The sequence below is a fragment of the Brassica napus genome, chromosome C5, assembly GCF_020379485.1.
Source record: "Brassica napus cultivar Da-Ae chromosome C5, Da-Ae, whole genome shotgun sequence".
Classification (NCBI taxonomy): Eukaryota; Viridiplantae; Streptophyta; class Magnoliopsida; order Brassicales; family Brassicaceae; genus Brassica; species Brassica napus.
The window spans coordinates 6334825-6348012 of NC_063448.1; the positions used below are offsets into that span (position 1 = coordinate 6334825).

Genomic DNA, 13188 nt, shown 5'->3' on the forward strand with positions numbered 1-13188 from the left:
AACATCACTAAAATAGACAAGTCGAATAAACCTATCTTTATTAGCTTAGACTTTCACCTCACTATTATTGAATGTAAAAGCACATATCCTTTTTTGTCAATCTAAAAAACATATATCGCTATCTTTTCATTTTCAACCTCAAGTTGTGATACTAGTTACTGAAGTGAACATAACTAAAGATATGAACCTGGTTTAGTCCGGTTCAGTTAACCGATCACTTGCATTCTATAAAGCAGACGCGTGCATCTTTCAGCTCAAACCACAGTCCTAATAATAAATACCGACAGACACAAAACACAATCGCAACTCTTGGAACTCAAGAAATAATGTCGGAGAACGCCGGCGATTCTTCAACCACTAAACCAAACCTCAAGAGGAATGGCTCCGGCGAACTGGACGTCTTTGAAGCCACTCGCTACTTCTCCGACTTCAACGAACCAACTATGACCGAGTACTCGAGAATCCAGGTTCAGAAACAGAGCACTGTTACAGAACTTCGACAGAAGAGAATACACCCGGAAACAGAGAATAAGCTTCCGGAACCTAGAGTCGTCATCGTGAAGCCGAAGGAGAAGGAGAAGAAAACACGTGGCGGCGGTGGGAAGAAGCTAACCAGCTTCTTGAACTCTCTTCTCCGTTCAGCAGGTCTGAAGAACTTAAAGTCAAAGTCCAAGTCAATTCCAGAGGTGGAGAGTCCACGAGGGGAAAGAAGGAGGAGGCATAGCTGCGTGGTGACCGTGACCACACACGCCGAAGCTTCTTCGCCGATCTCCGGTGCTGGCGCGTGGAGTACGCGCAGGAGAAGCTTTGATGAGAAACACGTGAAAGGTTTAGGTTCGAAGAAGAGTGATCAGAAGTTGAACATGAGGCTTTGTGAGAGTCTCTGCTCGGACAAGAAAGTTGAGTGTAAAGATCGGAAAAAAGAAGTTGATGTAAATGGTGGATACGAGAGTGATTCAGGTTCTGAATCTGATCTTTTTGAATTGGACTTGTTTGCCAGATCAAAGCCTTAGTTAACGACGGTCTCAAAATGTAATCATTTGATGTAAACTTATTATGATATATAAATCTAATAGTGCGCGGTTTGTAGACAACAAAAAAAAAACTAAAATGGTATGGACCTAAAAATTGGTGTTACACTCTTGCCTTATCCTACTTGAATAAAAATAAACGTGATGAGGTGATATTTCATATCCTTCATTCTGTATAAGCATGACTGAATTAAAATAATTTGATTAATTTCTTGACATTTTCTGAATCTGATAGAACATGTTAAAGCGAATCTTTAAAAGTAGACACGTTATGATACAATTATGAGAGAAAATACCATATTAGATTATTGGTCTGATTGTGACAAAAAACGGTAAATGGTTACGGGCAATAAGACTTGTGCTACGGTAAAAACTGGCGATATCACATCTCCTTTACCAAATTGCTAATAACATATGAGGCTTAACCGTTGCCAGGATCCCAAAATTGTCCACAACAATCTATAGATATATGTGTGTAAGTGTGTTGTGTGTGTGTGATTAGACCAAAGTATTACAGATTTTTAAAAGTCATTTTCGTTATATGCTATTCAGAGTGAAAACTTCAAAACTAGTCAAATCTGATTTATTTAATTATATATTTATTGACTCTTTAATTCTTTATACTCTTTTTTGGTCAAATCTTTTTTCTAATTTTCTATATATAAAAGGATTAATTACTTTCAAAGGGGTTACCCAAACAAGACAGATATATTAGATATTAAGGAAAGATAATCTTTAAAACATTATAAGTTCATGAACAAAATATCAGGATCGGTCAATCACTAACCAAGACTCCAACGTTGTAATAAACGTTTCGTTTTTAAAGTTACACTAATTCTACAAAAGATACTAATAGATATTTCTTTGTCAAAAAAAAAGCCAGTAACAATGGCATTTTTCAGATTCTTCTTTGCAGTCACAACTTTGGTTTTGCTTCATCTCGCATCAATCGCTTTTGCTTCTTCCCATGGCTCAAAACAGGTAAACCAATTTTAATAAAAAGTCGAGATTAAATATGAGATCTAAAGATGCAATGTGAGTTCTTCAAACGTTGCGGTAACCAACTATGACAACTCGCCAGAATTTCTGAAGGAGATCAATTTGAATATATATTTTACGGAATAGTTAGGGATGTTATCATCCATGTTACAATTTAGGGATTTTCATCAATATTCAGCTCGGCGACCAATGCTCATCCGACGAAGAGTGCAGCGTTGGACTTGGTTGTTTTAAATGCGGCATCGATGCTGCAAGATGCGTAAGATCAAACATCACAGATCAATTCTCCCTTGTGGTAAGTAAGAAACACTTTTTATTTTTATATGTTAAAACTGTTAATGTGTTTCATATACCATCAACAAGAATATCATAGCATGAAAAATTGTAAACGTAAACGCTAAACACCAACGGAAAAAGAATTGTTTGCATTTATAATTTATTAGTAATGTTTATTGTAAAACATTAAAAAATTGTGTGTGACCAAAAAAAAAATTTGTGATTTTTTGAATAGTTATAACTTATAATGTATATTTAGTTAACTGAGGCAAACCCAAACGCAATATACTATCTCCTAGGTCACATAATTCATAAACTAACCTCTATTTTAGTGTTTTGTGTAGTATATGAATGTACATGAGAGTCATGTCACTTAAGTCTCTTCTAATTTTCAAAAGGACATTCTTAACATGTCTCTCCGATGATGGATCGTTTGGTCCATAGTTTTGGACCTAATTTTACTTTTTACATCGGTTGTATATATTTGTTTTCTTCTTCTTGAGTTCTGTCACGCTATTATACACGTTTAGAATGTCTTTTTGTCGTAGTCCTAAGGTAGGTCTGATCAGCGACTCTTAACGGTCTAACTACTTATTACTCTTCTTCAAATCGAGCCATAACGAATCTTTATATTTTTGACAGACTATAATGACGCATTAATAACTATTTAGTGTGTGTTTTTTTGTAACAGAACAATTCCATGCCGTTTAACAAATATGCATTTTTGACGACCCACAATTCATATGCCATTGAAGGAAAACCGCTTCATGTGGCGACCCAAGAAGATAGTATAACCGAACAACTCAATGTTAGTATTAATTCATTGACACATAATCAGTTCATTATGTTTCTTAATTTCTAGACTATAATGTAAATGTTCAGAGTGGTGTTCGAGCATTGATGTTGGATACATACGACTACGAAGGAGACGTATGGTTGTGCCATTCGTTTCACGAGCAATGCTTTGAATTCACTAAGTTTGTAAGTCTAATCTCACCAATTTTTTAAAAGATAAAAGACTCTCAACATGTCTTCGGTAAAATAATTTGTTTTGTTATATCACATTTTAGAATCGGGCAATAGACACGTTCGAGGAGGTATTCGCCTTCTTGACAGCAAATCCATCAGAGATCGTGACAATATTTCTCGAGGATTACGTCAAATCGCCAAACGCGTTAACCAAAGTTTTTACCGACTCTGGTTTGAAGAAATTCTGGTTTCCGGTTGAAGACATGCCTAAGGGTGGCCAAGATTGGCCATTGGTTAAGGATATGGTTGCAAATAACCACCGGCTAGTCGTCTTCACTTCAGATAAATCCAAGCAAGAAACCGAAGGAATAGCTTACCAGTGGAACTACGTACTTGAAAACCAATGTGAGTGTGAGAGATACCAAAATTCCGGATCGTTGGTCGAGAAAATAACCGAATAATCTCAAATTTTTCAGATGGGGACGATGGAGTTAAGCCTTCGGAATGTAGCAATAGGGGAGAATCTGCACAGCTAACCGATAAAACCAAAGCTTTGGTTTTGATAAATCATTTCAGTACAATTCCGGTTAAGCTCATGAGTTGTGAGGAGAACTCTCAACATCTTATCGATACGATTAAGACATGTTACGTAGCCGCTGGGGACCGATGGGCGAATTTTGTCGCTGTCGACTTTTACAAGGTAAGGGTTACAAATATATGGTTTTAGAAAGAAAATAAAATTGGGTAATGATTTTTTTGTTTTCTTTCTTGGTTTGAATATAGAGGAGTGATGGAGGAGGAACATTTCAAGCAGTGGATAAACTAAATGGAGAGCTTCTGTGTGGACGTGATGATGTTCATGATTGTCATCAGTAACAAGCATGGCCTTTTATAAAAAGAGTTATTCTTAAATCTTTGGGTTAACCAACCAATAAGATTTAGTTATTTCAAATTCGATATTTTTTAAAAAATGAAACAAAATATTATCAGATTATATTACGTTTTTAAAATTAAAAAAAAAAATATAAATAAATAAAAATAATCGTAGTTGCAAAAAAAAAATCAAAAAAAATTAATACCATAAACAAAACACTAAACTCTAAATCTAAACCCTAAACCCTTTGGTAAACCCTAAACCTTTTGATAAATTTTAAATTCTTGAATTTAAAAAAAAATATTTTTAACACAATCAACAAAACACTAAACCCTAAATCCTAATCATAAACCCTAAACCCTTGGATAAATCTGAAACTCTTGGATCAATCTTAAACCCTAAGATTTATGATTTATTCAAGAGTTTAAGGTTTACCTAAAGGTTTAGGATTTAATATTTGTTCGCAGCGTTAAAAATACTTTTGAACAACAAATTCTTTTTTTTTGCGATTAAAAAATCTTCTTTTTCTGATTAATACATTTTTTATTTTTAAACTATAATATAATTCAATATTATTTTGTTTCCTTTTTTAAAAGATACTGAATTTAAAATAACACAATTTTATTGGTTGGTGAACCTACAGGTTCAACCCCTAGGTGAACCCAAAAATAAATCTAATAAAAATGTTAATCTTAAAGCTTTTTCATAGGTCTTTTTTTTCTATGGATTTTTATTCATATCATTTTCTCGTAGAATGCTTGTACTAGATCATTTAGTCTATTGTTATAATTTATGCAGTTATGAATAAGTGAAATTTCCATACAACATTTTCTCACTGTATTCATCTGACAAAAAAAACTCCAACCATTTCCTTAATTATCATGAGTTCTATTACTATCTTACTGCAAATTGTTTGTAAAACATTAAAAAAAATTCATCTTAGCTTCTGTTTCAAGAAACTATGTTAAATTGTTAATTTTGTGTTGTCAACCTGTTAATTTGTTGATGAAGAAAATCACTAAGAAAAATAGAAAAAAATCACTAAGAAAAATAGAAAACATTAAGAAAATAAATAAATATTAAATTCTTAGGCTAACCGTCGTGGGCCTAAAGAGTTAAGGCCCATTAATATCAGACTTGTTCTTAACCAAAAATAAAAATCACCGTCGTCGTCTTTCTACTTTCTAGTCTCACCGAGAAGATCCCACTAAGCGATTGCTAGAGAGAGAGAGAGAGAGAGAGAGAGAGAAGGAACTCGAGCAATGGCGGCGGTTCAACAGCAGCAAGCGATGCAGAAGAACACGTTGTACGTAGGAGGCTTAGCCGACGAAGTAAACGAATCGATCCTCCACGCGGCGTTTATACCATTCGGCGACATCAAGGACGTGAAGACGCCGCTGGACCAAGCCAATCAGAAGCACAGATCCTTCGGATTCGTCACTTTCCTAGAGAGAGAAGACGCTTCCGCGGCCATGGATAACATGGACGGCGCCGAGCTGTACGGCCGTGTTCTCACCGTCAATTATGCCCTCCCGGAGAAAATCAAGGGTGGAGAACAGGGCTGGGCCGCACATCCGCGTACGTTGCCTCTCCCTCCTCCTTAGTGATTGTGATCTGTTGTTGATGTTGATTCGTGTTAGCTTGAGGTTTTATGAATGAGTCTGGAACTTAGGGATTGTTGAAATTAGGGTTTGGCTCTGAAGTTAGTTTAGGGATATGTTCGTTGATGTTATTTATCTGATTTGAAGTTAACTCAAGCTTAGGATGATCGATATGTTCTTGGTTAAGCAGAGAGATTCTTAATTCTCATTGGTTAATAAACTGATCTTTCTTGGTTGTGTTGTTTTTTGTTTCCCCAGTTTGGGCGGATGCAGACACATGGTTTGAGCGGCAGCAACAAGAAAAGGAAATTCTCAAGATCCAAGCCGAGAACAAGGCTGCTATGGAGGCTGCTGAGGAACTTCACAGGAAGAAATTGGCGCAAGATCGACAAGGCGAGATGGAAGAAGATACGGATGTCAAAGATGATCCTATGGCCAGAGCTGAGGCCGAAGCTCTAAGCCATGACAACCCCCAGTGAATGTAAGCTTTTGCCGCTTTCACTTACTCCCCCCCTTCCTCCTGTAGAATTATGGTTTGGTTTTCGCCAGAGTTGTGTCACACTATAACTTCATCGAGTTTGAGATTAGATTGTTTTATGAAGTTACTGACTATGTTATTTTTATAGTTACTAGATCTGGTACTTTGTTGAAACTTTCATGATTAGAGAAGTAGAAAAAATAGTTCCATGTTTCTTAACCGGATGCTCTTCATACAAAAAGGGTCATCATTAATGTAAAGAACATTTAGCTTTTGGAACAAGAAGATGGTCTAAATTCTATTCGGAGAGATTTAAACCCTTCAAGTTTAGATCCTGCTGGTTTATCCATAAACCACACCAGATTCCTGTTGCTCGGCTGGACCAGACGTGCAGGCAGAGACAAAGAGCTGTCTTGTAATGGCAAGTCGTCGATTGCCAAGTGGATAGCATTGGATTTGGATGCGCCGGTTGCCACTATAGCGACGTTAGCAGCTGAGTTAATGACTGGCAAAGTAAATGTGATTCTCTCTGGTGGCGGTTTAGGTGAGTTGGTTAGGTACGTAACCCAATCGTCTTTCACCTCGAGTGCTGGGTGGTTGGGGAAGAGCGAGGCTATTTGCCCATCCCTAGTAAGATCAGATCAAACTTGGGACATTCACTGTTCTCAGATGGAGTCACAGTTCGCTTTTTCACCATCCGTCTGATGGAGAACTCTGCTCTGTTGCAGCTTTGTCGACTGATACCCTGTCGTTAATGGAATATATATGCCTCGGAAACACATTGACCTGAAAAAATAAACCAACTCTCAGAACAAGAGCCTCAAGTTTCTTCTATATATTAAGTTATCAAAACCCAAACCAGACGTACATAACCTTAGAAGATGATCCCTGGCGAGTTTGTAGTTGCTATCGTCAAGGCTTTTTACCTACCCCACGCTCTTCCGCCCAAAAAACATACCATTTATCCCAATCTACAATTGTCGTAAAGCGACTCGATCAATTTTCTGTTGAACAATCCATTAGGAGAGCGATCAAGGAGACTGAAAATGGGATCTTAACAAGCTTGAAAACGTTTTTAGTAAAACTTGTAATTATTTTTATTTTTTTGAATTATATAGAGGTATCCCGGCACAACAGAAGTGAAGTAAAACTTGTAATTACCCCATCAAGCTAACGAGAGAGCCTCCTGATAAAACAATGCAGAAAGCACCGTGTTTTAGAATCGATGCTTCTGATATCTCAGCTATAATATCTACCACGCCAGTGCTAAGTTCCTCCGTATTCTCGTGAACCCTTATTTCTCCTCTGTCTTTATGAGTCCAAGTAAGCGCCATACTGCTTCTTTTATTTTTTCCACCAGTTTTTTTCAGCAATTCTACATTAAATAACAAATGGGATACAATTGTAACTTAAGAAATAGATCAAGTTTTGATTGGGAGGTTAAGAAATCACATATTGGAATGAAAGAAACTGAGATGAGATTTTAGCTGACTCTCACCAAATCAAGTTTGACTACTAATCCAATAATCAGCATTTATAATTTACAGAAAACAGCAATACAAGATGAAAATAAATATATATAAATATAACGATTAATTAAACAAATGTCAGTCATAAAAAACAAATGAGCATCAGCTCTAATTGTTAGGATACAAAAGAAAACAATAATATAAAATGGTAAAATGTTTTTAAACCGTTAAAGAAATAGATGAAATAAGTCCTTTCTCAAAAAAAAAAAAGAAATAGATGAAACGTAGAATCAAGATTATGTCTCTTTTCTTAACTTAATAAATCGCTCGTAGTTGAGGCAGTTTTTATACAGTTTTTGAATAACAAGATAAAATCACAAGATTGTTTTGTATCACCAAAACAGAATTTGCAAATAACACTCATGCTATATTCTCAAAACTTACTTTAAAAAACTTAAAATATTGTTGGAACTATTGTATTTCGAAGCTTATCTTGCATAAATTGTTATGTGAATGTAATTATGTTGTCAATATAGAAAGATAAGATGTCTATACATAGGAGATATTTACAAAACATAGTCATAAAATAATTTGGATATTTTCACTAAGTTTTAGCTATTTGTCACCAAATTATCTTGGTTTGGAATTTAAACATCAAGTGTTAGTCATTTGTCACTAAATTAATTCAGCTTAGTTACTAAATTAGCTTAATCACTAAATTATTTAGATTAAGTCATTTGTCACTATATAGATTTAGTTTAGTTATCAATTTATTATAAATTTTTCCATTGTCAAAAGATAACTCCATCATTTACTTTACATTAGATAAAAAATTTACCCGGCTCATTGAATTTGCTCAAAATTCTATTCACATATACTTATTTCTACTTGGACCGTTAGGCTTGTAAAAATTAGTTTCAACGCTAATTCATGTCGAGTGGCCAAGTAACATGGATAACTTTTTTTCAGTTCAATAAATTATGGATCAAGAGTTCATAATTTCTTTGAGATTAGAAACAAGAGCCAGCTGTTAAATTTCCTCTAGCAGCCGTTGAGATTCTGAACTTTTCACGTTTATTTTTATAGAAAAAGATTTTACCATTAGAGATAACAGTTCCAAGTAAAATAACTTCATTTTTATTTCATGTTTTCTTATAAACATTATTATGTTTGAAAAATAAATGAACAAATGAAAAAATAAATAGTATATATTTTTAATTAATTTGTTAATCATTTGAATTGTTTTTTTAACTTAATCATTTGAATTGTTTTAACTTATAAAATTATTAACAAGTAAATTAATGACGTAAATTACAAGTAGTCATTTGAAATACCAGGTCAGGCCTAATGAAATAAAATTTCAATAATAATTCAATTACACATTATATAAATTGAACCCATGTTCTCAAACGCGGTGGCTAAATCCGAGAACTCTTTAGCAGTGGTGATCAGCATGGCCAGATGGTTATGCCCGTGTCAGCCGTGGAAGTAAACAAATTGCCGTGTAATTTTGTCAAAACCAAGTTGCCATGTTCATAAGAACTTGCAAATTCCAGAATTCTAAGGAAGGTACTATAATCACACATTTCCCTTGGAGAGGATGTTAACCTATTCGGGGAACTAGGTTTTTGAGATCTCCATGACTTCAATATAGCGCTTCTTGCAAAATAATTGTAGGGACCAAGTCATTATCTAAATTCATTATTAGCACGTGTTTTAAAAGAAAGGTACTATAATCACACATCTCACTTGGAAGATCGACGAACATACTCACCATCATATGTATGGCGTAGTATCATGGCAACAAAACTTCTATTCGTATCGGGTTTACGAAAAACAATTGGTACGTATCCAGATACGAAGGTTTGGAGTGAGTCTAGGGTTCCAGACTCAGTGACTCGACCACCTAAACCTGCCGACCACATTGTTTACAAACTATCCTAACTTTTTGTTCAGTCCTTTATTAGGAATGATACCAAAGAGTGGGATATATATCTTTTACGAGAATTTTTCACCAAGATGATATCCCTTTGATACTTGGGCTAAAACTTTCTCGCTCTCTTGCTCCATATGGATATGTTTGGAACCACACAAAATCATGAGTGTATGCAGTTAAAACCTGTTATGACTTACTCCGATCGACCAAGCTGAGTCTTACACATGAATGGGTTCTAGAGACGAGTATCATGAGCCTTCAGAGCGATGTGTGGAAGATAAAGGCCTCGAGTAAGATGAAGCATTTCTTGTGGCAAGCTATCTCGGGCTGTGTGGCGACGGCATATAGGCTCACTTATAGACACTTGGGCACCGATAGAGGTTGTCCTAAATGTGATAGCCCAGTGGAGTCGATTAATCATCTTCTTTTTTAATGCCTCCCAGCCCTGCAGGTTTGGGCTTTATCGATTTATTTATCCCTTCTGGGTTACTTCCCGAGTACATCTATATACCAAAACATGAACTGTCTGTTTTGGAAGAGAAAAGATGTGGTTCCACTGAGACCACAATTCGATACCTTTCCATGGATTTGTTGGTACATTTGGAAGACGAGGAGCGACAAACTCTTTCATGGGAAAGTCGTATCCCTGATTGACACTCTCCAACCCGCGTCTTTTGAGGCAGAATGTTAGAGAAAGGCTAACGAAAAGGAGGAAGCAAATGAAGATCATAAAGAACCTCCTATTACATAGGTTGAGACGGTGCCTCCTTGGATTCCCCGAGTCCCTACCTGTCAAATTGATGTGTCATAGATCGATAATGTCAGTGTCAGTGGCTTAGGATGGAATCTTAAGGATCAAATGGGTTATGAATATTTCGAATTACAGGTGTGCAGGAGGAGCCTTTCAGCTTTACGTGTTGAGATAGAAGGTTTACTTTCGTCAGCCTCGTGTATGAGAGACATGAGGATAACCTCGATACAGTTCGAAACGAACTGTTCGGACCTAGTGGACATGACTACAAACCCAGCGGATTGGCCAACATTCACGACAAAGATCGAGGTGTTCCAGAGTTTACATGAGGATTTCGAAGATGTGAATCTATCTCATATTCCTTGGAGTAGGAATGGTCGGGCGGATGCGTTAGCAAAAGAAGCAAAGACCATAGGCTATATTTTTTTCCATATAGATCAAATCCGGTCAGACAGAGGTTCTCCCCGGAGTATCGGCTTCTCTGACTAGTATTTGATCTAGATTAAATGGGTAGTGGACAAAAAGAATAAAAAGTTTGAAATCATAGTTATTGCGATAGGTATGATATATATAGGTACAACCACAAGAAAAACATCTGAAGAAAGTGCATCAAATGAAAAGAAAAAAGAAAAACAATGGAAACTAAATCAGAGAATTCACATAGATTAAGGTAGAAGACCCGTCTTTTCTAATCTATCTATCTATATATATAAAAATATGTTCGTCTCACTCCTGCTTTGCCACGTGGAAAATCGATGCCTGACAAGCCGACACGTGTCCCGGCTTTTAACCATACGCGTTTTTAGATACATTTGGCTTAAATTCGTACTGTGATTTGATGAAGCTAACCCTAATCTGATGAAGACATGTTCCGGAGTCTTCTCTTCTACGTTCAAAGGCGACGGTAACTTTCGAGCTTCTTCGCGATTTCTGTAACAGAGTGCGTTATGGTTTCATCGTGTTAAATCCCATTAACTCAGACGTCCACGTTGTGTTCTTTAATGTGTTGCTTGCGTCGGCAAGACGGTGAGCTTTTGGGTATAAATATGTCACCTTCACTCTCAGCTTCGATATATTAAAAGTCGGAGGAGGAGGAGACGATAGCACCACTTCCATCTCCGGAGTTACTAAAGAGTTTTCCCCGTGGCTGGAGACTGTAGTCACCTACGAGGTTCGAGCTCCAGAAGCTGGATGGATCTCTCTTTCGACACGAGATCGGTGTCTCCGGCCGGCGCCGGCTCAGGTGAGAAAGAGCCGGAGAGGACCAAGGTCAAGAAGCTCGCAGTATATGGGAATCTCATATTTGATAACACTCATTTTTCTCAACTTTTATTTTGTACTTTGTGAGATCAAATCCAGAACTCCTTTTTATTTTATTTTTAAATGCAGAGATTGTCGGAAAAAAAAGGTTCTTTTAGGTAAGATTAATAATTTTAAGTGATTGTTGATAGAACGACAACAAGTGTTGTTGCTTTCATCTTTAACTCTCTTCTTGATTTCAATTTATAGGTGGTTTTGACACTGCTCATGCGCCTGCTAGGTACCTCTACATCATTCTTTGGGATTTGGTTTTGTATATGAATCAACTTTGTCTTTGAGTTTTTTTTTAAATATTTTTTTAATGTATACGTAGAGCTTTTGATCCAGCTGCTATAAAATTTAGAGGTGTTGATTCTTATATCAACTTTACTGTTGGTGATTACAAAGAAGATATGAAGCATGTTTTTTTATATGAATGTAGTTTTGGGTTCCTCTTCTCCCGAAGCTGAAACTACCACATACCATTGCAGTACTTTGTTTCATGTATCGATTGACTCTAACTATCATAGATTCATGATTAATAGACATTCCATGTTCATTTTTTCATGTCTGCTTACATGAGTTTATTCGTGTTTTCATGTCTGCTTACATGAGTTTACATGAGCGAGCTTTAGTTTATTCATGTTTTTATGTCTGTTTACATGAAATTAATTGTTAATGACTTCCTTTAGGTCATGTTTACTTATTCAGTCTCCTAAGGCATCTATTTCGGCTTTTGTATTTTGCAGGTACCATGATAGTGCATATGTAAGCTCTGGGGTTTATTCTTGCTTTCCTTTTAAAAGAAACATTTGATGTTCATTGGGATGGAAAGAAGGCTTCTCTCTTTGTGCAATCATATCTCACATAAGCCATGTCTCAGTAAAATAGCTTCTGGGCTGCTGTTACTAGACACCACCACCAGGTTTTGTTTCTAAATCTTTACATCTCATCATGTCTATGATTTATTTAGATCGTATGATAATGCGTAACTAATCTTTGCTTCGATTCTTTATAGTTGAAAGGGTTCATCAAACATGAGATGGAAAGAACGAGATCACACATGGGTAAAATATGCTTTTTTTTATAAAATGTAAATTATATTATCATAAGTAAATATTTGTTATAAGCAGGTGCAGATAGCTTCGTTGGAAAAAAAAAGGGAAGCTAAACGTGAAAATCAGTATGAGAAGCTTGGATTAGCTATAAGTGAACCAGACTGAAAGGAGACTGGCACATCCTTTGTTGAACCTTTGTGAAGGATATTCCGGGGGAGCCTGTCAATGTGAGCAAAGATAGTACCATGAGGTTTAGCAACGCATGAGTGTAACCTGTTTTTCCTCTCTTTCCAGAGAAGATAAGAATATTCCTTGAGTGACCAGTTTTCTTAGTAACAAACAAGATCACCCTTCCGTTGGAGAGAAGGGAGTCAGCGATCAATTTTCTTTAAAGTTTGTTTAGTTAACATTATTGCGTTGAGAAAAGAAGTTAACATTATTAATTCA

At 36.1% G+C, this 13188-nt stretch overlaps 4 protein-coding genes and 1 long non-coding RNA gene across 5 annotated transcripts; 4 read left to right on the forward strand and 1 right to left on the reverse strand.

The window, feature by feature from the left end:
• Window positions 1–221: 221 nt before the first annotated feature.
• On the forward strand, window positions 222–1085 carry LOC111206580. The gene has a single exon (XM_022703822.2). It carries the CDS (start codon window positions 327–329, stop codon window positions 1011–1013), a length of 687 nt encoding a protein of 228 aa, XP_022559543.1. The 5' UTR covers window positions 222–326; the 3' UTR covers window positions 1014–1085.
• Window positions 1086–1316: 231 nt separating this feature from the next.
• Window positions 1317–4227, forward strand: LOC106351270 (PI-PLC X domain-containing protein At5g67130). The gene is made up of 7 exons (XM_022702917.2): window positions 1317–2012; window positions 2209–2325; window positions 2998–3114; window positions 3189–3287; window positions 3377–3680; window positions 3752–3975; window positions 4059–4227. Exons 1-7 carry the CDS (start codon window positions 1920–1922, stop codon window positions 4149–4151), a joined length of 1047 nt encoding a protein of 348 aa, XP_022558638.1. The 5' UTR covers window positions 1317–1919; the 3' UTR covers window positions 4152–4227.
• A 1093-nt stretch (window positions 4228–5320) lies between these two features.
• Window positions 5321–6447, forward strand: LOC111206582 (peptidyl-prolyl cis-trans isomerase E-like). Its single transcript, XM_022703830.2, has 2 exons — window positions 5321–5727; window positions 6009–6447. The coding sequence occupies exons 1-2, from the start codon at window positions 5412–5414 to the stop codon at window positions 6227–6229; spliced, it is 537 nt and encodes a 178-aa protein (XP_022559551.1). The 5' UTR covers window positions 5321–5411; the 3' UTR covers window positions 6230–6447.
• On the reverse strand, window positions 6006–7562 carry LOC106346554 (probable 6-phosphogluconolactonase 1). Its single transcript, XM_048757119.1, is given in 4 exon segments — window positions 6006–6847; window positions 6850–6945; window positions 6948–7014; window positions 7404–7562. Coding segments are annotated over 4 exon segments (675 nt in total). The 3' UTR covers window positions 6006–6494.
• A 677-nt stretch (window positions 7563–8239) lies between these two features.
• LOC125587470 lies at window positions 8240–13188 on the forward strand. Its single transcript, XR_007323760.1, has 2 exons — window positions 8240–12608; window positions 12702–13188. It is a non-coding gene; the product is annotated as an uncharacterized LOC125587470 (long non-coding RNA).